Genomic DNA, 24,907 nt, shown 5'->3' with positions numbered 1-24,907 from the left:
AATTGAAATTTCTTTTGCTCTCAAGTGGCACGATTGGGATATGAATCATGAAAGCCTCAGACAAAAATGCATTGAATGGTTGCTTTAAGCTCGGAATTGGGCCTCTTGAAAAGTGAATAAGAATCCCATACGCATTGGACATCTTCTGATTCAAGTGCTGCATAAACAAAACTCGTCAAGGAGATTCTGTCAATGCGAGCCTGATGTCATTGAAATAAGCGAATCATTGATTCAAACAACATAAAGAAATGTATTGAAGTTTGCCTGCTGAAAATTTCATTAAATAAGCAAAATACTTGCCAGTGGACTCATTTAAGGTTTTAAATTAACAGGAGAAAAAATTAGTCAGGCCGACTAAACATGATATAATATTTAATATTTATGTGTGTCTCTTGAAATGTATATGAGAACAAATGTACAATTTCAAAATTGGACAGTTTGACTTTTGTGTAACTCTTGTTGCATGTATATCAGGGTGGTGCTGAGCATAAAATCCCTGTGGTGATATCCAAAATATCCAAAGAACAAAAAAGTAAGTAGAAGTTTTAAAGGTAAAGTTTTTTTTTTTCAACACTTAAGCCATTTCACTCCTAAAGTGCTCTTTTTTGATTGTGTTTTTCTTTTCCTGTTTTCCAGCTGAACTCTCTGGGCTGCTTTTCATTGGCGATAGTATCCTCCAGGTACACATCTCATTTAACTAACTTAATGGCACGTGGTAATGTGATTGTATCCAACTAACAACAACTGAAAGTCCACACTGAAGAAGATTGCTAGAAAGTTGCAAATCCTTTTTTTCCTCATTTTGACAATTAACCTTAAGCTAGCTCCGTAGATTTATGACCAACAGAATGGCTAACAGCTACACCAAGCCATCATTTTGATTGCAGGACATCTCATTCCAAAAGGCTCGCTACCTCATTTGCTATGCTAACACACAGCAAGCTAGCAACCTGATTAAAAAAAGGCTCTAAAGTAGATTGATAAGGCTTTTACATGGTGCCTTGTATTTGGGTCCTATTTCAAATTGATCGAACGCTATCATGCTAACTCTTGGTTATAGCAAGACAGCAAGGCGAGTACTAGTTCAAATGCAGTCGGCCAGTCCAGAACAATAAAAATCCCAAGAGGACTAATGCTGATGTAACGTCCCATTACCATTTGTCCAAATAGAAAAGCTCTCCATGCTGGTGATACATCATTTAGCCGCTATAAAAACGTCTCATATTGAAGGATGTATGTTTCCTCCTCGTAATTTGCAGTGCAGATATTCCATAAGAGACATTATGGCGGTTTCATTCATCATTTTCGCCATGGTAGATATTGTATAATGGCAGCAAGAGTATAATTCCGATTGTGTTTATTGACACGTCGCTGCTACTTGCAGATAAACGGAATCAACGTGAGAAGCTATCGCCACGAGGAAGTGGTAAGCTGTCAGCTCCAACCTGCATCTACCCCCCAAAAAAAAAAATTTTGCTTGAATTAGAAACGGCTTTGTCAGCATGACTCAAAGTACTTTGTGTGTGTTGCAGGTTCAGGTGTTGAGGAACGCTGGTGAAGAAGTGACCCTCACAGTTTCGTTCCTCAAGAAGACCCCAGCTTTCCTCAAATTGCCACTGAGTGAGGACTGTATGTGTAAGTCATGAAATAATCAGAATTCGAGTCACGCTTAGGAATCGATAAGAAGTCCCAGATTCCAGAAAACGAAAGATTTGAAGTCGACATAATTTGGTCGGGCCACAGCGTAATATAGATTTTGTCAAAAAGACACATTTGTCACCCAGCGAGTGACTCAACGATAAAAATGATGAGCACAATGAGCAGTGTCATTGTGGCGCACTTGATTTTGCTCTTGCGTCAGAAAGTCTCGGCCTGTCATCAGACATAAGAGCCTTTCATAAGCGTACATGTCGTCCAGGTTGACTGGCCACTCGACTGCATACAAATCTGAGCAGAGGCAGATTTCCCCTTTAAAAAAAACATTTCTATTCATGGCATTGTGTATCGATTGACTTTTTTCTTTCTTTTTTTAACTCGCAGGCATCCCCAGCGACCAGAGCAGCGGGACCTCGTCTCCTTTGTGCGATAGCGGCCTACACTTGAACTACCATCCAAATAACACGGTACTTGTCTGTCTTCATTTGCAGGAATCAATGCGGCCCACCAGCAGGGATACTTAAGCAGGCAAAGGAAGTTGACCGACAAATAAAACCCGTTTGGTTCCTCAATACAAAAAAAAAAAAGCAACAAATACAGCTTGTCCTGTGTTTTCTTCCAGGACACGCTGTCCTGCTCATCGTGGCCCACTTCCCCTGGCCTCCGCTGGGAGAAGAGATGGGTGGACCTACGCCTTCTCCCGTTGCTGCACTCTCGCCTGTCGCAGCACATGCCGGGCTCTGACGTGTGCAGGTGGGCCGCGGGACGTTCACTCACGTTTGCTCGGCCCGTTTTTTTTTAACCGTACGTGCCTCGAAACAGTGAGCTAATGTCACATCGGCTGTGACCATCTGCTGTTGGATGGACGTATTAAACACAGACCGCTTGATTTATGGAGCCATTAAGCCGTCCTTGGATACACTTCCATCAACGCTACACTGCAGCAGGAATGTGCGTTGACTCTTAATGGAGCCCACTTGTTTGTTTGTTTTTTTATGATATATAAATATATATATTAAGCACTACATCAGCCACGGGTTGGATTTTAATTAACGTGAAAAACGAGACACTCAGAAGTGCTGGCGACGATAGCAAGGCCTAGTTTTCGTTATCAAACTGCGCAGACACTTTTTGTCCACGATAAAGTAAAAGGCGTGCCAACATCTGACATTTTAAATAAGATTTGATTTGTTGTACTAAAAGTTAAAGGCCCAATGATCGTCACACACAAACTTCCCGTCTCAGGGCGGACACTCTACCACTAGGCCGCTGAGCTGGTGTGGTACTCGTGTGGGTTGCCGAGTTTCAGAGAGCAAGCAAACGTTAGCGCCAGGGCAAATCAGGATGGATGAATGGAAGCATCCGCATGAATTTCTGTTCCTGTCTTTTTATCCCGTGTCATCTTCCTCATTTTTTCTTTCCCAAGGAAAAATGCGTTCCAGGTCGTGGCGGTGGACGGCGTTTGCAGTGGCGTGCTCCAGTTCCCTTCCGACGAGGACTGCTTGGATTGGCTTCAGGCTGTCGGCGGCAACATCTCGGCGCTCACAAAGCACAATGTGAGTTTCCAGTTTTTTGTGTGTGTGTGTGTGTTTATGCCAGCGTCCCACGATTGCAGCACAAAATGAATAGCGTATAGAGAGGGAACGGTCATGCTTCACATCTCAGCATGTCCTTTCCCCGCTTTACACTTTGCGTCAGGGTGAAGGCGAAGTCGTTAAGCTGCAGCGCTGGCAACAACAACAGACGTGTGATTATGGTGTGTCTGAGTGTGTTGGGTCCGGTGGGTAAATAATTGAGCCTTGCTTAATTGGAGTGGACGCGGCACCACCAGGGATGACTCACCAAGCGTTCGAGTGCTTCCGTGGCCTTTTACGAGCAAAAAAGGCACACGAGCACACACAAACAACACACTCCTGTAATGGAGTCCATTAGAAGTGGACGACATTTTGTACACACGCAGACACGCAACGTAAACCTTTTTTTCATTGAAGGGGTAAGGGCTACATTATCATATGGCCACGTCGTCGCCATGGCAACATGAGACTTTTCCTCTTGCTGTCATTGATTTGTGTACCTGAGCCATGATGATTTCCAATCGTATCTGACTACTTGGGTAGTTTTGTTTTCGATCAAAGGAGGGAGCGCAGTTATTTGGATGGATATCGTCTATTCGGACTCGTAGCAATCTACCAAGAGTTTTTGTTCAAGATCAAAGGAAGGACATTATTGATTTTTAGTGACATCACTGTTTCTGACTGATATCTGACCACGGAAGTAGATTTGATGCATATATAAGGAAGAACCATGTTGAGTTTGTGTGCTAACCTGAGTAGTTTTGTTCCCGATCAAAGGAAGAGCCCGATTCACTTTGAAACAACACCAAGGTCGTTTTCTGTTGGATCAAAAGAAAAAAAGGTCCTTTTAAATTTAACGTGACATTGTTGATTTTGGAGTAATAACTGAGCGCCAAAGTACTAGTTTGGTTTTGGATGAAAGGAAGAATCCTATTGAATTGCACTGATGATTTGACCGTTGAGATCGTTTTCATGCAAGGAGATTCCCTACTGATTTTGACTGGTACTTCTATTCCATAAACGTTTACTGATTTTGAGTGAGGGCTTTTTAAAATTTTCCATTCACAATATATAATGATCTTAGATAATAGGGAGGTGGGGTGTCAAATGCACCTTTATGAAAATGAAAACACCACGCAAGAAGAAACCTTTTCACGGGTGGATAGGCAACAGCATGGCGTGAATTACAGGGCAGAGATAAGAGCGCTGGAGAGGCTTGTGGGTGTTCCCGTGCCACAATGATAGCGATTTGTATGAGAGTGAGCGTTAAATAAGTGTAGGAGGATATGATAGCAGCGGATGGAGGCCATTGAAAAAAAAAAAAAAAGATGTGCATAACTGCTCCTCTTATGAGAGTACTTCATTGTGAATTCAAAGTGATGTGAATTAACACTAGGAAATTATGTGTTAGCACCTTTAAATGTGAGGTTATTAGTGTCTGCTGTTGAAAAATGTGATTAGTAGATTAAACATTTTCACTTCAAATTCTACCTCAATGGAAGTGTGATTTAAAAAAAACAAAAAAAAATTATATAAGTTGTGAGCATTACACGTTAGCTTACTTGATCTGAGCCGCTGCTAGCTTAATTGTTACTTTCCTTAAGAGTGAGCTGGTGAACCACTTTAATAATTGAATGTCTCTCAACAGGTGAAGAAGATCAACCGGAATTTTCCAGTCAACCAGCAGGTAAAATATAAGAATTTCTAAATGCATTTGGTATTGAAAAGTGTAAGCAGGTCATTCAGTCAGAGAAAGGACACGTTTCATTAGCGCCAAAGGATTGCAGCGCCGGCTAAATGTTTGCATCATGATCCAAGGGAGAGGGAAAAACAATTTAATTGCCTTGAGTGTCTTTGCTTTCACTAACATGGTCCTACACGACACAAATGAAACTGCCATCTATCAAAGAGACGAGAGCAGAAAACATGTTAGCTTGACGGCCACACAGAACCTCTTGATGTCATCAAATCATCCTTTTTCTAACATCACCCCCGAGGCCCCCATTGGTGACTGCCATGGCCCTGATTAGCATTTTTTGATAGGGTGTTTTGAGAATTGCTGGAATTTGAAAAAAGATTAAAAGGGTGAGGGAGAAAAAGAGAATCTCGGCGACAAGTGTATGTGACTGTCATAATGTAGGAGGCAATTAGTGACTACAAAATGGTGGACCATCTTAAAATGGTGGCAGACAACGGGGAAGTTATAGGGAGACTTTTTTTTAATTTTGTTTTTCTGTGTTAAATGTCACATTTTCTTCCACGCGATGAACGGCGCAGATCATCTACATGGGCTGGGCCGACGAGAAGGAGCAGGACTCCGTCCAGGACCGAATGTACTCGCCAAAGTTCCTTGCTTTAAGGGGTTCCTCTCTCTTCAAGTTCTCTGCTCCTCCGGTAGGATTTTTTTATTTAAATTCTTTTGTTGCTGTTATTATAATGTGCATTCATGAAGAAGAAGCTAGTTATCATTTTATGTAAAGCGATAATGACAAGCACTGTAATGGAGATGCGGGAATGTCTGATGTAATTGGAATATGCTAATGTAAGTGGACGGTGGAATATAAGAGGAGGCCTTGAGATGAGTTACTTTATTATTTAAGATTCTTCATGATGTAGCAACCTTTTAGAAGCAACATCCTTCAACAGTCCTTTATGTCTCCTCTGAATTAATCTTCTATTTGCAGGTGACAACATGGGACTGGACAAGAGCAGAGAAAAGTTTTACTGTCTATGAAATTATGTGCAAGATCTTAAAGGTAGTGCAAGCCATGTTTCCAATTGAATGTATTAAACATTTTTTAAACACTTGAGGAACATAAAAAGAACACACGCAATATGGAGGTCACGGTTAAGGTTGTGCTAGCTAACAACATGGCGCTCTTTGTGTGATCAGGACAATGAGCTGGTGGACAAGAGGAGGCACTGCTTCAGCGTGCAGACGGAAACAGGCGAGGACATGTTCTTCAGCGTGGAGCTGGAGTCTGAGCTGCTCGTTTGGGAAAAGGCCTTTCAGATGGCCACCTACCTGGAAGTGGAGCGGATACAGGTGGGCAAGATTCACACAGAGAGAGAGAATGATCACATTAGCTGCCAAGCTCACACTTTCTTCTTCTTCAGTGTAAAACGTATGCCTGCATCACAGAGAGCCACCTGATGGGACTAACAGTGGACTTCAGCATGGGCTTTGTGTGCTTTGACGCCGCTTCCAAAGTAAGCAATTTCATAATTTGAGGTTTGAATGCTAGCATTAGCATTATACATTCATGGGCTTAGCATTAACAATAAATACATTTCCTGAAATAAGAGCTAACTGAGCTACTATGTTTGCTAGCATTAGCATTAATTATGTACAGTGTTTCCCAATCTTTACTGAGCCAGAGCACATTGGACGAGAATATTATTTACAGACCACGCGCCGTCTAATATGAGGGCTGGGAACTCCGCATTTACCTCTAAGGATACTTAAATTTAATGGCTTTCTTCGGTTGCGCATGATCGTTGCAGTTTAATTCCCTGTAGCGGACCTACGAGCGAAGGACTCAACCTTTGCACCGGAGGTGACAACTCACACTGGTGAATTCACCTAAACACACAATTTATCATGAACAGCGGCAGCGTCTTGATAACAGCATAAAACAAAAAGCAATAAAGCAGATCATTTAATTCACGGTAATTTATGATAAATAAAAGCAAAACACAATCCAAGTTTTTTTTTTTTTTTTCCTTGGCTGAGCTCGATGCCAACAGTGTACTCTTCCTAATGGACCAAGAGCACTTAGTGTTGATGTGTTCAATAAATTAAGAAATAAAAGATGTGCTTTGACGTGAATCAGCAGATGTATGGGAAGGACCAGGAAGGTGTGTCCTTTGCGGAGAGTCACGCTTGCATTAAAACAAGGGTCAGGGTTTCTCACGATTGCGTCATACACAAATGAATACAATTTGCCTTCTAGGCTGTCCTTTGGAGATACAAGTTCTCTCAGCTGAAAGGCTCATCAGACGACGGCAAAAGCAAAATCAAGTTTTTATTCCAAAATCAAGACTCCAAATCTATTGAAGCAAAGGCAAGTCAATCCGAAATGTTATGCGATTTGGAGTTACGTTTCAATTCAGTACACTGATTTATTCATTTTGTCTCCCGCAGGAGCTGGAGTTCTCCAACCTGTTTGCGGTCCTTCATTGCATTCACGCTTTCTTTGCCGCCAAAGTGGCATGCTTGGACCCCATGTTTGTGGAGAGCCAGGCCACGGCGACCAACGCTGGCATTCCTTCGCTATCCAGCATCTCATGCAATTCGCACACTCCCAAGCTAAAATACAAGAACACTTGACGCAGTCTTTGCGTTTCAGTCCTGACGGGAGGGAGAAAAAGACTCCGCCTGAGGTCTTCAAGAGGACACTTGAGACACAGACCTCCTCGGGGAAAATGCCTGAAACAAGAAGCTCCACACAAGAGGACTCCATGGACACCAAGTGTGCATTTATTTCAACATCTTTCTAAGTCGACCCACTCTATTCCTGTTCCTAGGATATCGTTATCAATATGAAAATTATAATTGACACGTAAATATACTTTTATATGGGTTTGGGTTATTGCCAACTTTTCCTGTATTCGAGCAGTTAGATGGACTAAAGTCATGGGACAAATTATACTTTTGTCCACATTCTTAGTAGAGAAATGTGATCTATAGTAGTCTATATTCAATTTTAGGGCAGAATTAAATTGATTAGAGGAGTTTTGAGTCCCCCTCTCCCTAAAATTTGTGATAGTGTAAATAGGCATTAACTTTGAAATGACCTAAATTATGACAGATATGATTTTGGGGGTTTGTTTGAGGGTAAATTATCTCATAGCGTCCTCCCCGCATTGGTAATTCACTCTTTGGACCAATTTAGATGATCCTATGATATGATGTTTTGGTTTATTTTCATAAGCTTGGAGTCTGGTTTGTAAATATGAAAAATGATATCAATGGCAGTGAATAAAACACGGTGGGAGCTGAGAAGAACAATTTATGGCAGCAAAGTCAGATGAATGTGTATTACAAAGAGGATGTTGGCAGTAATACCCTTCAAACAAAACAAGATTAATGAGAAAGGAAGAGAGAGAGAAGGTGATTTTATTTTTTGCAGATGTTTTATTAACAAATTTACTGTGTCATGAATTAAATAAAGGAGATCTTTTATAACGGTTCGCTGGTGATTGCTTTTCTTTTTTGTACAAGTCAAATACTATCATTTAAGTTGTATACGGTACATTAAAACCATAATCCAAACTATGAACCTTAACCCAAACCCATTAACCTTAACACTTAGAGACATGAGGTCAAAGGTCAGGGCCAGGGTCAAGGGTGGTCACATGGTCATATAAAGAAAAAAAATCTTACTAAACATGGAAGTTTCCTTTACTAAAAATAAGCCTTACTATATATGGTCATTTTCAAACTTTCAAACTCTGGTTTAAAGCTAGTGTTAGGGTTTCAAAGTAGGGTTTCATACTAGTGTTAGGGTTTCAAAGTAGGGTTTAAAGCTAGGGTTAGGGTTTCAAAGTAGGGTTTAAAGCTAGGGTTAGGGTTTCAAAGCACGGTTTTATACTAGAGTTAGGGTTTCAAAGTAGGGTTTAAAGCTAGTGTTAGGGTTTCAAAGTAGGGTTTCATACTAGAGTTGGGGTTTCAAAGTAGGGTTTAAAGCTAGGGTTAGGGTTTCAAACATGGGTTTGGGTCAGTTTGGGTTAGGGTTAAAAGAACGATTTTTTTTCCAGTGAACGAGAGTGAACGAATCACTTTCTTTTTTCAGTTCATATGACTTCAACCAGTAGGTGTCGGTAATGCCCATTGAAGCTGGTGCCACCTCGCTGTAAAACAAAACGAAGAAGCAAATGACGTAACTTCCGGTTCATGAACGAGTCGTGAATTGCATTTCCCGTCCACCAACAGAACGGATCTGTGAGTGAACGCGTCAGTGAGTGATTCACATTTCCAGTTCCATCTCGAGAACAGATCAGTGAGGGAACGAATTCTGACTTTCCCGTTCGCGAACGAGTCAACGGGTCAACTGCCTTTCTTCCTGTGCATCAACGGATCAGTCAGAGGAACGTGTTGCGTCTCCCTCCTGGCGTGATCTATGTAAGCCAGAATGTAGAGTTACGATTTGCCAAGGAAAGAAAGAACCACTGACTAAAACACCAAAAACGGGGAGATTATGCTTCTCTTTGGGTAATCTTTATTTTATAACACTTAAAATAACGTGTATGCATAGTATATACGCCTAAATATTGTTATCCAATATATCTACTGCAATTTCACATTAGATTGCTGGTTTGAAATGTACTTTTATTATTATTTTAATAAACATTAAAACCTGTTCAAACTTGTCTGGTGTTTTATTCCTTGTTTTTATTTTTTGGGGGGCATGAAAACAAAAATCTGACATTTGGTTAGCTGCTCTGTATGACAATATAAATAACGTGTATGCATATATACGCCTAAATATTGTTATCCAATATATCTACTGCAATTTCACATTAGATTGCTGGTTTGAAATTTACTTTAAACATGATGATTATTATTATTTATTATTATTTTATTTTAATAAACATTAAAACCTGTTAAAACTTGTCTGGTGTTTTATTCCTTGTTTTTATTTTTTTGGGCATGAAAACAAAAATCTGACATTTGGTTAACTGCTTTATATGACAATATGTATCTGTGTTTTACGTTGTGTAATATGTGTTAGTGTCCCCCAAAATAAAGAGCAAGTAGTCAAATACACATTCTTGACACGTACAAAAAATGCATAAAGTTATTAGGTACACTTGAAAATGGTGGTGTACCTAATGGAGTGTCCGTGTGACGTCACAGATCAACCAGCCAATCAGAAAGTGGGGGTGAGGGCGGGTGTGGCACTTTTCACTTTCAGTTAAGCTTTGGCCAGGATTTTTCCCTAATGAACTGGCCTGTTATTAGGTACACCTAAAAATGGCGGTGTACCTAATGGAGTGTCCGAGTGATGTCACAGATCAACCAGCCAATCAGAAAGTGGGGGTGAGGGCGGGTGTGGCCTTTTTCACTTAAACCAGGGGTGGCGACCTCCAGTCCTCGAGGGGCCGTGTTCCAATATGTTTTCAAAGTTACCCTCGTTAAGTGCAGGTGCGTGAAAAGTTTTAGCTCCTTTTGAACGTGAAAGTGGCTAAAACTTTTCACGCAGGTGCGCTTAACGAGGGAATCACACGGACACTCCATTAGGTACACCGCCATTTTCAAGTGTACCTAATAACAGGCCACTTTATTAGGGAAATATCATGGTCAAAGGTCAGCTGTCAAGCTCTAAGGCCTCTGGGCCGCGTTCCAACATGTTTTCCAAGTGACGCTCGTTAAGCGCACCTGCGTGAAAAGTTTTAGCTCCTTTCACGTTCAAAACGAGCTAAAACTTTTCACGCACCTGCACTTAACGAGGGAATCACACGGACGCTCCATTAGGTACACCGCAATTTCAAGTGTACCTAATAACAGGCCACTTTATTAGGGAAATATCATAGGCAAAGGTCAGAGGTGTCAAGCTCTAGTCCTCGGGGCCGCATTCCAACTTGTTTTTCTGGATTCCCTCGTTAAGCGCACCTGCGTGAAAAGTTTTAGCCACTTTCACGTTCAAAAGGAGCTAAAACTTTTCACGCACCTGCACTTAACGAGGGTAAATTTGAAAACATATTGGAACGCGGCCCCTCGAGGACTGGCGGTCGCCACCCCTGATTTAAGTGAAAAGTGCCACACCCGCCCTCACCCCCACTTTCTGATTGGCTGGTTGATCTGTGACATCACTCGGACACTCCATTAGGTACACCGCCATTTTTAGGTGTACCTAATAACAGGCCAGTTCATTAGGGAAAAATCCAGGCCAAAGCTTAACTGAAAGTGAAAAGTGCCACACCCGCCCTCACCCCCACTTTCTGATTGGCTGGTTGATCTGTGACGTCACACGGACACTCCATTAGGTACACCACCATTTTCAAGTGTACCTAATAACTTTATCCATTTTTTTGAACGTGTCAAGAATGTATATTTGACTACTTGCTCTTTATTTTGGGGGACACTAATACATATTACACAACGTAAAACACATATACATATTGTCATATAAAGCAGTTAACCAAATGTCAGATTTTGTTTTCATGCCCAAAAAAATAAAAACAAGGAATAAAACACCAGACAAGTTTTAACAGGTTTTAATGTTTATTAAAATAAAATAAGAATAAATAATAATCATCATGTTTAAAGTAAATTTCAAACCAGCAATCTAATGTGAAATTGCAGTAGATATATTGGATAACAATATTTAGGCGTATATATGCATACACGTTATTTATATTGTCATACAGAGCAGCTAACCAAATGTCAGATTTTTGTTTTCATGCCCCCCAAAAAATAAAAACAAGGAATAAAACACCAGACAAGTTTGAACAGGTTTTAATGTTTATTAAAATAATAATAAAAGAACATTTCAAACCAGCAATCTAATGTGAAATTGCAGTAGATATATTGGATAACATATTTAGGCGTATATACTATGCATACACGTTATTTTAAGTGTTATAAAATAAAGATTACCCAAAGAGAAGCATAATCTCCCCGTTTTTGGTGTTTCGGTCAGTGGTTCTTTCTTTCCTTGGCAAATCGTAACTCTACATTCTGGTTTACATAGTTCACGCCAGGAGGGAGACGCAAATAACTGACTGATCCGTTGATGGACGGGAAGGAAGGCAGTTGACCCGTTGACTCGTTCGCGAACGGGAAAGTCAGAATTCGTCCCTCACTGATCCGTTCTCGAGATGAACTTGAAATGAAAATCACTCACTGACGCGTTCACTCACAGATCGGTTCTGTTGGTGGACGGGAAATGCAAATCACGACTCGTTCATGAACCGGAAGTTACGTCATTTGCTTCTTTGTTTTAATTTACGGCAAGGTGGCACCAGCTTCAATGCACATTACCGACACCTACAGGTTGAAGTCATATGAACTGAAAAAAGAACGAATCACTTTAGGAACTTTAGGGTTTAAAGATAGCGTTAAGGCTTGAAAGTAGAGTTAGGGTTTCAAAGTAGGGTTTAAAGCTAGGATTAGGGTTTCGAAGTAGGGTTTCATACTAGAGTTAGGGTTTCAAAGTGGGGTTTAAAGCTAGGGTTAAGGTTTCAAACATGGGTTTAACGCTATGGTTAGGGTTTCAAAGTAGGGTTTCAAACCAGGGTTAGGGTTTCAAAGCAAGGTTTTATACTAGAGTTAGGGTTTCAAAGTAGGGTTTAAAGCTAGGGTTAGGCTTTCAAAGTCGGGTTTCACACTAGGGTTAGGGTTTCAAAATAGGGTTTAAAGCTAGGGTTACCGTTTCAAAGTAGGGTTTAAAGCTAGGGCTTTAAACTAGGGTTCATACTAGAGTTAGGGTTTCAAACTAGGGTTTAAATCACAGGTGTCAAACTCCAAGGCCAGATACGGCCTGCCACATCATTTTGTGTGGCCCGCAAAGACACATTGTGCATCTATGATTCAGTTCGAAATCCTCTCGATTCAAGATGCCAACTGAGACGCTGCTGTTTAATTGAAAAGAGGCAGGAGTTTGTGATTGTGACTTTTATTCTGGTGCCAAACATTCACAGAGAAACAACACATTTTATAAATGAACTGCACACGCATCCACGCTCCAAGAAATTGATGCTGTTTGGCTCTGCATCCAAACCCTCAAATTGGCTCGATTGCTTCGTTTCAGCGGAACCTTCAAAGTCAAAGATGCAAAATCTCCTAACCTGTATGTTATTCTAGTTTTCTCATACAGTGTTTTAAGTCAACCAGCATCACAATATGGATTGTGTTCCGGTGTCGTCCTAAATCCTTTCATAACGTGTCATGAGAGTTTGAATGGCCGCAATGCAAATCAAAGGTGGCATGATCAATTTATTGCTCACTTTAAAAACGTTCCAATGAAAGTAAAACAAAGGGAGGGGGGCAAAGTCAACTCATCATAACACAGAAAAACGAATAATAATAATCAGCATTTTTTCTCACCTCTCTAAGAATATTTGTCATCAATGAAGACTATTGTATATATTCAGCTATTGAACAGACAGCAGTGACGTTTTGGTGGTACAGAGTTGCCAGTGTCAAGTTACAATACAGCAAGAAGGTGCTACGACAAACCCAAAAAGAGACTGTATAGACTATCCATATATGTACAGTTGTATAGTTTTCATTTCAGCATCTCTTTTTTATACACTAAATGTCACAAAGTAAGAGAAAAATAAAAGTCAGATTACGTGTGACTGGAAAAAAAAAAACGTGGAATGTTGTTTCCTAAATGTGACGTTGGCACTTAAAAAAAAACGCCATCGCTATACAAGTGGTGCAGACGAATCATAATTTCATCAGTACATTTCATATTTTAGAAGTCTGCTGTAAAAATCACCCCCACCCCCCGACACACACACACTCACTCACTCACTCACTCACACATCCCAGCCCAAACCACAATAAGGTGCTTTGTTATACATACAAAAAGGCTTTGAAATTTGCATCGCTTTCAATAGAAAAGCTAAAATCACTTCAGATTCGTCGCAATTGATTGGCGTGAATGAATCAATCACTCTTCGTGTAAAAGTGTGTTCATGCATTAATAACACTTCACGGAAGGCTCTCGCTCCGCCCGCTGCGACCCGAAATCGCCTCACGTCAAGTCAGCGCCCCTGTTTTAGAAAAGGTTGCGTTAAAATGTGTCCCCCGTAGAAAAAAACAAATCGGTTATGACACCTCTTAGGTAGAAAAACCCAGTCTTCTTTGATTGAGAAATTAAAAAAAAAAAGCTTTACTTCGAGCAATCATTCACACACAGTAGAACCTCCAAAGCGGTACATTTAAAGTTGATAAAAATTCGTAGGATGCGTTTTCTTTGGCTTTTTTGTCGTTGTCATGCAACACGGAAAACGATTACAACCATGATCTCCAGCCCTCTGAAATCCGGAATCCTTCCAGGCAAGCTAGTTTTGTTGTAATCAGCCTAATTTTCAGTCTGATTTTGGAATGTGGGAGGAAGTCAGATGATGTTTTCACTTTTCAACATTACGGTGTAAAGTTAGATTTTCACGACCTGGGAACAGATGAATAAACTATAATCAGAACAACTATATGCCTGACTCTCAAAGGGCATTGTGTTCCACTTTGGAGGTCCCAGTGAATTTACCTCATCTGAATTCATTTTCATAGTATGCGCGTTTTATATACAAAACAAGTCAAAAGGAAAATCAACATATACAAACGAGAATGTCAACGTTATCATCCAGTGTGGCGTGGAGTTTTGCCTTCAAGAAAGTGTGGGAATAATGCGACGTGCGCACCTTTGCTTGCCTCCGTCACTTCTTCCTGTAGTAGAGCAAATATTCCTTGAGGGACTCGGGCAAGGGGAGAGCCAAGATGTGGTCTCTAAAGACGTTGGTCTGCTTGAGGATCTCCACCTCGCCCAGGTCCCTCTCCTCCTTGTCCTCCTCCTCCTCCTGGACGTTGGCCTCCTCATCCTTGTGCTCGTCGTCGCCGTGCTCCTCCTCGCTCTCCACCATCTGCGGAATGAGCTGGTTGCCCACAAAGACGTACGTGTTGATGCGGCGCCGCCGGCAGTGCCGCCGCTTGCGCTTCTGGGGAACCCGCTGAGCCCCCGCACGCCGGGCCTGGCTGTCCTCGTCGCCGACGCCCGCCAGCTCGCGGAGGGTGCGGCGGATGTAGATGCGGCACAGGTCCTGAAGGGAGCGCACCGCCACGGGGGCTGAGGACAAACAAGGACGCAAACACAAAGGCTCGTTTCGGCCGCTGCTACGAGGATGCTTGAGAGTTGGTGAAGCAGCATGTGGTTCAACGCTCAAGATTATTCTTGTGCGCTGTACCTGTTTGTGTGACAGCTGTGACCTCAATTACGCCACAAATAAACACCTCCCTCAAATAAATTCAGCAGCTCGTTGAAGTCACCTTGCCCACATCTGCTCTATAAAATTCCAACCTTGAAAAGATGTGAAGAGACTGGGAGGAACTCACGCAACTGGACACTTTCCGGTTTGTCGCCGTCAGCTCTGCTCTGCTGGACCAGCGGCGCGAAAGACACAGCTAAGATGTTTTTGCTGTCCCACGTGCACTGGCCCGTCCTGGTGATCTGGGTCAACTGTGGAACAAAAAATAGGTTATGATGAATTTTTTTTCAATTAATCAAAAATTGAAGACATTTTTTGTCTTTCTAATGTAGCGCTGATATGCTAGCTCTTGATCTCATTGGACTTGTTTTTTTCTGAAGGAGGCGATGAAGTGCATTATGATTGCATAAATGCTTGCTAATGCGAGTGTTGTACATAAACGCTATCAAGATACAATTAAAGCACACGCCCTCATCACGCAAGGATGGTAATGTCACATCGAGTCGAGGGGCTGTAATAATTAGCGCTGCCAAATTTGCCACAATGGGCCCATTAAAGCTTTATGCCAGATGTCCTCTTCAGCTATTGTAGTGGGACCCAAAAGGAGTGGCCACGAATCGTTGATCCGTGCGCTGCTCTTCAAGCGTGCGCCAGGCTCACCTGATCCTCGATAGGCAGCACCAGGATGCCGCCGACTTTGAGCAGGACTTTCATGTAATATTCGTAAACCTTCTCCACGCCGGCCCCGCAGTAAATGCGATCATACTGGTGGCTGTCTGTGGAGATTTCCAGGCAATCTCCCACCACAAACACAGGCTCGCAGAACTCAAACCTACAAGTGGAGGAGAGGTGCAATCATAAGTTACAAGCCTTTGATGTTTTATGTGAGCAAGCGTTGCTTCAGAGATGGCTTCATGTGTCCCTATATTTTTTTTTCCTAGCGCGTCAGGTTTTCGAGTTTTCTAAAATTCAACTCTTACTTATCGAAGCTGTCGCTGGTCTTTATGAAACTGTCCAGTTTGTCCCTGGCGTATTCGACCACGTCCTTGTGGATCTCCACACCGTGATTCACACCAAATGGACCTGCAGGGAAAAAACGTATCCATAATTGCCACGTTAAAATAAGCGATAACAAAGTAAACACATTTGAATGTTTATAGTCATTTGTTGCTGATTTTGTTCTAAGCTTACCGATGATGAGGCCCACCATGGTGCTCAGGTAGCCTGTCCCGCTGCCCAGGTTGAGGAAGGAAAGTCCCGGCTGCAGCTTGAGCGCCTCCATCACCTCAGAGTAAATGCACGGCGCAGACAGGTGGATGTTGCCGTGTTTCCACGCCAAGTCTTTGTAGGCGCTATCCCGGTAGCCGTCCAGGTAGTAATCGCCGCGGTCGATGGCGCGGAAAGCCTGCTCCACTCTCTCTGTGCGAATGTACTGCGCCTCCTTCAGGTTGTCGATGAGGTCGTCATTGTCCTCGCCGGCACTCACGGCTCCCCCCATGCCGACAAAAACTGTTACGGGCCCGAAAAGATCCAGCTGATGTCGCTCCTCACGCAATAGTCATCTCCGGGCGGCCAGTGACCTGAGGCAAATGGGATGGAAAAAAAAGGGTTTTGTTTCAGCTTTTTTTTTTTCCCCAAAGGATTTTAGTAATTTACAAAAGAGAACTACCCCCCCAAAAAAATCTAACGCATTTTAATGGGTATCAATTATTTGTGGATTTTCACTATTCACTGACCAGCCAGGTCCCAAGACTGCTGACTGCATTTCTTTGAAACTAAGATGCCGCCACTAGAGGGCACTAAATCACACTGTTACCGTTTTAACCTTCAACACAGGATAGTCGCGTCTTTGACAGAATAACAGATGATAGATCCCCCCCCCCACCCCCAAAACTCAACAAAATTACAATTTGTAAACTTCCTATTTGTTTACTGCAATAAGTCCACCTGATATTCTTGTGGTTTCTTTACAATCACAGTCATACGACACCATCGCCTGGAGTCAACATCAGCGTGAAGGTGTGATGATATTACAGAGCTTTGATAGCGCCCCACTCTTCCCCACAGCGAATGCGCGTCGTTGGTGAGGGCACCCGAGGGAAGACTCCTTTCCAATTTCCTCTATGTCTCCTCAGCATCTGCGTCTGACTCAGCCCAGAAATGTACCTTCGGGGGCGACTCGATAGCGGGAGGGGAGGCCTCGGCCTGCGCTGAGGTCATTTGCTATGTCGGCGCATCATCATCCATTTTGCTCACCATCAGCAGCTGCGTGTTGTCAAGTTTCCCTTCCTTCTGCCTGCTCTGGTTGGTCATTTTCAGTCACTTGCGGTGCAAAGAACGAAAAGTAGGTCAGGCACAATCGTGTGGAAAGAAAGTGCCTTTGGCCCACTGCAGTCTTACAGAAGAAAATCCACAAGGGTCTTAATACACCTGCAAATTGAAGGTTGGAGGGCCTGATTTTGTATTTTCATGTACAATGACCTCGCATATTATTTTTGATTTGTCACCTATTTGCTGTTTTTTAGGAGGAAACTCCTGAATTATTTGTTGAAAAACTCATCTATCCTAATTGTGAACCTGAGCAAAACATCACTTCAACCATACGGCGCAAACAGTACCATGGTGGAATGCCGACACATCAGCTGATAAAATGACCTCACTTGACCCCTGCATGGAAAAAAAAAAGGTTAGAAGCCAACTGGGGTCAGGTCTGACCGTGCAGCATGACCTGAACTGATCCTTAGGAAACACGAGATCTTCTCATCACCACAGCTCTGATCACCCAAAAGGCTTCTCTCACATACTACGACAGTACATGCTCGTGTGACTTTTCTTTTTTTTTTTTGCGGGTATTTCAGTGTGCGCCTGTGTGCTGCCACATAGCACAGGGAATTTCAGAAGTGTCACAAAAGAAAAGTGATGGTGACCACAGAGCAGGAAATATAACTTACAGCGAAATAGATTAATTCATAATTTTCACACGCAAGTAGATTTTACCAAGCAGTACCTTTTATTTAGCACCTTGACATGCCAACAAGTGCTGTCTGTGTTGGGGACTTCCCCTGTGAAGACACCTTGAGAAATTGCATAAGGCGTGTATTAACCTCAGAGCAGTATAACCAGTTTGTATATTTTTAATTACCATGAGAGCCCTTCTCACATCTCTTTAATTTAACTAATAAAGCATGAGAGTGCTCAAGTGTGGGAATTTTAAATTGGTTTCCATTACAACTGTCATTGCACATCAACAGAAATACAATGCAATTTAGATATATATGTGATCGATTTTGTTCAGAAAAGTTTGGGGAGGATTACGTCTCGCTTTGTTTTGTCAATAAATCTAAGTTTCTATGGTTACAAGTTTCTAGTCATCAGCCAATCAGTGTGCAGGTTGATCAAATGACACAGCCAATCAGTGTGCAGGTTGATCAAATGACCCAAACACTGCAATTTATACGTTTTTAAGATTAAAGGCGTGTTGAAACTGTTCTTTCAGTCTAATCTCTTTACGAATGTTTTTTTTTGTGGTCTCGTTAAACAACGCCATCAACGTAACAGCTGATCACGTATGCGCTTCCAACTGCTTTTCAATCAATAAAACAATACTATTTCGATTTGTTTGAATGTGGTGTGGCAGCTATAAAGACATTATAAATAGTGCTGGTAAAAAATTTTCATTTATGTAAAAGTTGTCACGTAAAATTTGGAGTTCGCTGTTGTTCCGGGTTCCATTTGAGTGACAACCTTATTAGCTAATCAGTGCATCGGCTAATCACGTGGCACAGTTGCCACGGAGACAACTGCCTCTTGGCCAATCGAATTGCGCGATGCTTTGTTCCACACTGCGTGCGACGACGAAGCCAAAACAACAACAGCGTTCATACCACCATGTCGACCACAGAGCGCCTTTTAATCACGGCTATTACGTACCTCTCAGTACATCTGTGTGAAGTGAATGGCGAAGCAGTCGTTGGTTATACAATAAACACAAAAAGCATTGTGTGTCCTGCATTTGCATGCAGCTTTTGGTTCAAGCACAAACGCAGTAAAAACAGCCAGTTCTCTGCAGTGCGATTAACCCAAATCTTTTTAAGAGGCGACAGACTAGGTCAACCGGATCGCAAAAAAAGGAGCTTTCCATAACAACCACAAAGCATTTAAACTCGCATTATTTGCCATGACAACAAACCGAGTGATCTACTCATGTTTTTTTTTAAATCAGCGACAAAAGAAGGAAGTGAAAGTAAAATTGGCTTAAGTGACGGCTAACCTGAAGTAGAGCAGAAAGATAAAGCTAGCTACAGTTAGCGCAGAGGGCCTGAGTGCGCCATCACCAAAAACACACAAAGCAGCTTTAGAGGATGCCCCCCTCCCCTGTTTGCTTCGACTTCACATCTAGAAATAAAAAATGCAACAGCCACATAACACCAAACTAAGCTCGCCAAACGTTGTACTTTAAACACAGAAAAAAAAAACCTGTTAGCGTGTAAACAAACGGAACAATACTCACAACAATGCCGTGTCGCATTTAGTCACTGCCGTCTAATGGGTGCAATGCGGCGGTTCATGGAGACACCAGGAAACATTTACAGCTCGGCTTTAGAGTTGTTATTTTGTCTGTGATGAAAGCAGGCGGAGAAAGTGGAAAGGAGCGACTGCTTTTGTCGGGGTGGTGGAAGGAACAGCTGAGAAGAGAGGATGTAAACACAGCACGTCACGTGGTGCGCGGACGCTTCCACAGGGAGCCAAGTGGAAATGCATGCCCGATAAGGTGAGTGCATTTGATATCTTCCTGTAGTGGTTCATGAATGCGTGTGGAGAGGATATTTAATCGTATCTAATTATATCTATCTATAATATGTAAAATGCAATTTCTAAATGATGGTTGTATTTATGGGGGGGTGGGGGGGGCATTCAAAGCTATTCTATAATTTCTAACCATCTCGTTTTATTGCACTTTAAGAAAATTTTCAAGAGTCAGCTCAAAACTGATTTTCGAGCCCATTATGGTCATTATCATCGTATTTTGTGTGAAGGCAAAATGTCATCATTTAATGTGTTTATGCGGCATGCGGTTAAGGGATGACTTCTACTCTAGGTTGTCCTATTAAAGGTGATTAATTTGTTTGTTTTTCTTCATTTGGTGACTTAAATGCTTAACTGAGTTCTTAAAGGGCATTACAAAACAGAATTAAACAGATTGATTCAATTCAAGCCTCTGTGACACCACAGAAAAACTTCATCAGGTAGAGGACGTGTTAAAAAGTCTTGCGTGACGTCATAATATATATCATATTTTGTAGAGCAGTGTGAGGGGTTGAAATGGGGGCTCCCCTCCCCCCCAGGGGATGGATCAAAATCACACAGGTTAGATGCAGTGGACAAATTTCACCACACCCAGATGTGTGTGTGACAATCATTGGGACTTTAACTTATCTGGTTGTAATGCTCCTTTTTGACCACTAGAGGGTGCTAACACACAAGGTAACACACAAAGGTTGACTGAGGCAACTAGACGCAGGTTTCCTGGAGACGTTTCACCTTTAACCCAAAAGGCTTCTTTTTTTTTTTTTTTAAACCCCCAAATCTCTGGCAATTAATGCCTGGATAAGTTGAAATCACACGTGGAAGAAACACACTAGCCCCCCCCAAAAAAAACAGTTTGAAAAGTTTATTTCTACCATACACAAACTGTACAACACAGCGCATATCTTTTTTGTTTTGTGTAAATTATGAAATCGTAAAAGTAAGTTTGAATGTACAAACTACTTCAACAGAAAATTATGCCATCATCCGATAAGAAAAAAAACAAAACAAAAACAATACAATCTCATATCATACTAATAATAATCGTTCCACGAAAAAGAAGCGTTTCACATTACAAAACATCAAATACTAACAGGAAGATTGTAGGGGGATAAATAAATATTATTCACAGAGCTTCCTGAGCAAACAATGTGTGTGGTAGGAATTAAATATAAGAAAATATAAATAAAGGATTACATTTGAGGATTGAACATTTTTAGGATCATGTTAAAAAACATTATTTGGATAAAATAGGAGCGGCGCTGGGATAATTTGGCTTCTGTCTACTGCTGCTGTCACTTTTTTTTATTTTCATTTTTATCATGGCAATAGATAAGCTACATGTTGACAGAAATTAAACGTTGTGCATTGCTGTTTGTGGGGGAATCAGAATTGACAGCAAATAAAATCAAGATTTAAAGCAGGGCTGGAAAACCTTCTTAGGGCCAAAATAAACGTGTGTAAAATGATGCAAAATGAATAGATATTGTAATAAATAAGATTATAAAGATTTGTGGGGTTGTATTTATTTTTAGAACAGCATAGCCCACACCCCTGCTTCAAAGTATTTTGAAATACAAAAGTGCAAACAACCGATTTATCAACACAATAAGATTTTTTTTTAATTTCCTTTTTTGATGAAATTTGATGAAACAAAAATGTAACTTGCCTTTTTTTTTTTTTTTTAAGTAGCTACCATTCAAATCTGCCCCACGCGATACAAGAATATACCAAGTGTGTTAAGTAAAGGAGTGTTAAGGCTTTTTTTAAGCACTTGTAAAGATAAACAAGAGTCCATTTGTGTTTGCTTTGACCTCACAATGCTTGCAAAAAAAGGATCAAAACGTAAACAATTGTTTGTCTCCATCTCGCAGTCGGCTACTGAGATATAGAAACAGTCATCGGGAACGTCTGTCTTCCTGTTACGAAAATAATTGTACCGTGTGACTAAATGAGACACCATCCACGTAATACTGCCCTAGCACAAACAGAAACAAAGTACCGTTAATTTTTAAATTGCTTGAAACGGATCCATATACATTTAGGCACGTCCGACATGCACACCTCGTGTGTGTGTGTGTGTTTGTGCGTGCGCGCACAAAAGGCAGTTTTATAATAACCATATTTGATAGTGATGGAGAAAAAGTAAATTTTTGTTATATGTTTTTGCTGCTTAAATTCAAATAAATAATTAAATAAATAAATAAAAAGGTACAGTACAGTGAGTGGCATTGCAGTGTTATCACATCATCTAGCATACATTCACATTCCAATAAAGAAAGCAATAACTTCATAAAAATAGTTTCACTTTTGGTGTACTAGTATTTTATTTTTTTTTCAACAGAGAGATAACTAAAACACGTGTGCCACCAAATTGGAATGTTGTTGTTTTTTTTTTTTGGAGGGTGGGGGATTTCTCAATCATTTACAACTAGAGCTAAATGCACATGAATTAAATGATGAAATAAATGGACAAATAGGATATCGATAATCATGGATAATCATAATAATAAACAGCTGTCATCAAAAAGAAAAGCAAGTGCAAGAGGAGTGGAAATCTCAACAGGATCAAAGAACGAAAAGTGAACAGCAGTACAAACGTGGCCGTCTCTCAAAGCGGCCTTTGACCTTGATGTGTCGCACGTGCCGGCCGGCCGGCAAAGCTCAAACGTGGATACCTTTGATGGCCTTCTTGATGTTCTCCAGCAGGGCCTTGCACTCGGGCGAATACTCGCGCTGCGACTTGTTGTACATGTCCGTCAGTGTGTTCACGTAGGTTTCAAAGTTGTGCTCGCTGATGGGCCCCTGCGTAGCAAAACACGCGTTACTATTTCAGCGCCACATTAGCTAGCTAGCGTGTGTGTACCAGTTGAGGCAGTTGGATGTCTTTGAGGCTGCTGATGAGCGCTTGGCTGAGGCGAGCCAATTCCTTGAGGAGACCGTCGTTGTGCTGCTCCATCATCTTGTTTTCCTCCTCGATGCTCTTCAGGTTGCACTCCATCGACGAGATCTGCTTTCGGGTACAAAAAAAAAAAAAAAAGGTCAAATTAAAAAATGCCTTCCGCTTTTCCTTTCTGCGCAAAGGAGTTGATGCTTACCTGCGTTAGCAGTTGCTTCATGTCTGCCTCCATCTGCATGTTGGATTCATTCAGTTCCTCAATGTCGTGCTCCAAATGTTGAGTGTCATCTTTGTTTTCAATGCCTAAAAGTCGCACATTTTCATTGGTAAATAATCCTTTAAGGAAAAAAAATGTAGATTTTTATGCCAGGATTATTGGAAGTACACGATCATAATCAAATCTTCATTTGTTGTATTTAATAATACCATATGTGTGTGTGTGTAAACTTACCACTGCTGGCCTTCAGTTTGATGGTCATCATCTCTTCTTCAGAGTGCTTCTTCTTGATACTTTGAGCATTCAGCGGGCATCCTGACAAACTTTTTGATTTAAAATGGGACGATTTAGCACAAAGCCAGCCGTCATCATATTGTTCCATGAAAGTGAGTTTTACCTTCTGTGGGTGGCAAAGACGTTGTTGGCGTGGCCGAGGCCGTTGCAGCCGGGCAGAGGGCAGTGAGGCAACTCCTGCTTGTTGCTCTTCCAGGCGAAGGGGAGCCCGTTGAGGGACGCCTCCTTCTGTCTCCTGGCAGCCAGCGGACAACTGCTGGCGCTGCGGTGAGATGTGTATTTGCCCGATACGTGGCCCTGTCCCTCGCAGCCAACAACTGGACACCTGATAGACAAACCGAAATTCAAGTTAGACAAATCGATATTTTTTGGGGGGTAGATACACTGGCGGACCTAGAAGGGGGCCGGTAGGGGCAGTAGCCCACCTTAATATTTACTTGGACATCACCTTCCCTGTTGCCAGACCAGATAATTGATTTTAGGGTATTCTCCAATTTTGCGCTCATTTTAGCTTTAGTGTAAGATTTAAAAAAAAAAAATCACAATATTTCAACATATACAAAAATAAAGTTAATAAAAAACACTGTAATATGAGAAAAAATAAGTCAAAAAAGGAGAGTAAAGTTGGAGGATAAATTAATAATATTTTAAAGAAATCTTTTGCACTTTATAAATAATGAAAGTGAATAATAAGCATTGTAAAGGGAACATTATTTCCATTGTAAAATGGATTTGTACGGGTGTACCTAATGCTGCCCAGTGTATGTCCAACCACAGGAACAAAAATCAAAAGTGTATTTAAATATATATTGCAGTGAAATGCAGTCCGAGATCATTAAAACAATCTCTTTCAATAACTGGACCGGAAGATCCGTTGACCATTAAGTTGATTAATCCAGCCAAATGCTGATTAAAAAAAAGAAGTGGCCAAAACTGGAAATGGACTCAAATAATCGCATTAAGTGCAAGAAACTAATCCACGCTGAACTTTAATGGGAGCACGCCGACGGGAATTTCATCAAGAGTTGCTTTTACAGGGTTGTTTTTTGTTGTTGTTGTTTTGTCACATGTCATTAAGGAATGGAGTGACACCAATTACACAATTTGACTTCGTAACAGTAAAATAAGTAATCATTTTAGTAATGTAAAAAAAATACTAAGCTGGCAAAATTGCAAGAATAAAAAAATTCCATTTTTTTAGACACTTTTTTCATCTAAACTTGGGAAATTTATGACAAAAAAATCCAAGGAAAAAGCTGAACTTTTAAGAATATAAATTAACAATGTTGACAATACAAATCTGATTAAAGAAGAAAAAATGTTGTAATGTTACAAGCATAGGAAGCAATAGCTGAAATATTAAGGCGCATGAAAAAAGCTGCCCGATTGCAAGAGAATAAAAAGTCAGTTAAGAAAACCAATATTTTAAATATTATATACATTTATAAAAACACACCTTACAAATAGAAACTATTATTTTTGAGAATAAAGACATTGTAAGTAAGTTGTTGCTTTGTACTGGCTACA

The 24,907-nt window shown here is 41.2% G+C and overlaps 3 protein-coding genes across 22 annotated transcripts in view; 1 reads left to right on the top strand and 2 right to left on the bottom strand.

Moving 5' to 3' along the window:
- sntg1 (syntrophin, gamma 1) overlaps positions 1–8,423 on the top strand; it is a 46,595-nt gene extending 38,172 nt beyond the window's left edge. For all 7 annotated transcript variants that reach the window (XM_088396179.1, XM_088396178.1, XM_088396177.1 and 4 more), the window contains 14 exons: positions 475–532; positions 637–680; positions 1,385–1,426; positions 1,533–1,635; positions 2,041–2,123; positions 2,279–2,409; positions 3,083–3,212; positions 4,879–4,917; positions 5,508–5,624; positions 5,915–5,986; positions 6,124–6,276; positions 6,348–6,440; positions 7,184–7,294; positions 7,375–8,423. In XM_088396179.1, coding sequence (XP_088252305.1) covers positions 475–532; positions 637–680; positions 1,385–1,426; positions 1,533–1,635; positions 2,041–2,123; positions 2,279–2,409; positions 3,083–3,212; positions 4,879–4,917; positions 5,508–5,624; positions 5,915–5,986; positions 6,124–6,276; positions 6,348–6,440; positions 7,184–7,294; positions 7,375–7,560 — 1,362 coding nt within the window. In that variant the 3' untranslated portion in view covers positions 7,561–8,423. The remainder of the gene's footprint in view (positions 1–474; positions 533–636; positions 681–1,384; positions 1,427–1,532; positions 1,636–2,040; positions 2,124–2,278; positions 2,410–3,082; positions 3,213–4,878; positions 4,918–5,507; positions 5,625–5,914; positions 5,987–6,123; positions 6,277–6,347; positions 6,441–7,183; positions 7,295–7,374) is intronic.
- A 4,411-nt stretch (positions 8,424–12,834) lies between these two features.
- On the bottom strand, positions 12,835–19,911 carry pcmtd1 (protein-L-isoaspartate (D-aspartate) O-methyltransferase domain containing 1). 2 transcript variants are annotated; one of them, XM_088396923.1, is made up of 7 exons: positions 19,675–19,911; positions 16,356–16,744; positions 16,145–16,247; positions 15,825–15,996; positions 15,292–15,415; positions 14,604–15,025; positions 12,835–13,955 (listed from the first exon to the last, which is right to left on the bottom strand). In XM_088396923.1, the coding sequence occupies exons 2-6, from the start codon at positions 16,660–16,662 to the stop codon at positions 14,619–14,621; spliced, it is 1,113 nt and encodes a 370-aa protein (XP_088253049.1). In that variant the 5' UTR covers positions 16,663–16,744; positions 19,675–19,911; the 3' UTR covers positions 12,835–13,955; positions 14,604–14,618. The 2 variants fall into 2 exon arrangements, with proteins under 2 accessions (XP_088253049.1, XP_088253050.1); XM_088396924.1 differs by lacking the exon at positions 19,675–19,911 and adding an exon at positions 17,421–17,927 and having other exon boundaries at positions 12,835–15,025.
- A 909-nt stretch (positions 19,912–20,820) lies between these two features.
- Positions 20,821–24,907, bottom strand: part of st18 (ST18 C2H2C-type zinc finger transcription factor) — a 41,413-nt gene continuing 37,326 nt past the window's right edge. For 9 of the 13 annotated variants that reach the window (XM_088396880.1, XM_088396879.1, XM_088396885.1 and 6 more), the window contains 5 exons: positions 23,484–23,705; positions 23,321–23,409; positions 23,069–23,205; positions 22,837–22,983; positions 20,821–22,775 (listed from right to left, as the gene is read on the bottom strand). In XM_088396880.1, coding sequence (XP_088253006.1) covers positions 22,635–22,775; positions 22,837–22,983; positions 23,069–23,205; positions 23,321–23,409; positions 23,484–23,705 — 736 coding nt within the window. In that variant the 3' untranslated portion in view covers positions 20,821–22,634. The remainder of the gene's footprint in view (positions 22,776–22,836; positions 22,984–23,068; positions 23,206–23,320; positions 23,410–23,483; positions 23,706–24,907) is intronic. The other 4 variants (XM_088396888.1, XM_088396889.1, XM_088396886.1 and 1 more) reach the window with 3 other exon arrangements.

The sequence above is a fragment of the Syngnathus floridae genome, chromosome 14 (assembly GCF_059516105.1).
Source record: "Syngnathus floridae isolate MCC-2025c chromosome 14, RoL_Sflo_1.0, whole genome shotgun sequence".
Lineage (NCBI taxonomy): Eukaryota > Metazoa > Chordata > Actinopteri > Syngnathiformes > Syngnathidae > Syngnathus > Syngnathus floridae.
The sequence above is the reverse complement of the archived record's forward strand: the minus strand, read 5'-3'. Positions and strand labels throughout refer to the sequence as shown.

What these genes read in the sequence shown, in the direction of transcription:
- pcmtd1 (XM_088396923.1), bottom strand. Translation starts at nt 16,662, where the DNA reads ATGGGGGGAGCCGTGAGTGCCGGCGAGGACAATGACGACCTCATCGAC. An exon ending in CATGGTGGGCCTCATCATCG is followed by an intron (nt 16,248 to 16,355) that starts GTAAGCTTAGAA and finishes TTTTCCCTGCAG; the next exon opens with GTCCATTTGGTGTGAATCAC. An exon ending in ACCGGAAAGTGTCCAGTTGC is followed by an intron (nt 15,026 to 15,291) that starts GTGAGTTCCTCC and finishes GTTTGTCCTCAG; the next exon opens with CCCCCGTGGCGGTGCGCTCC.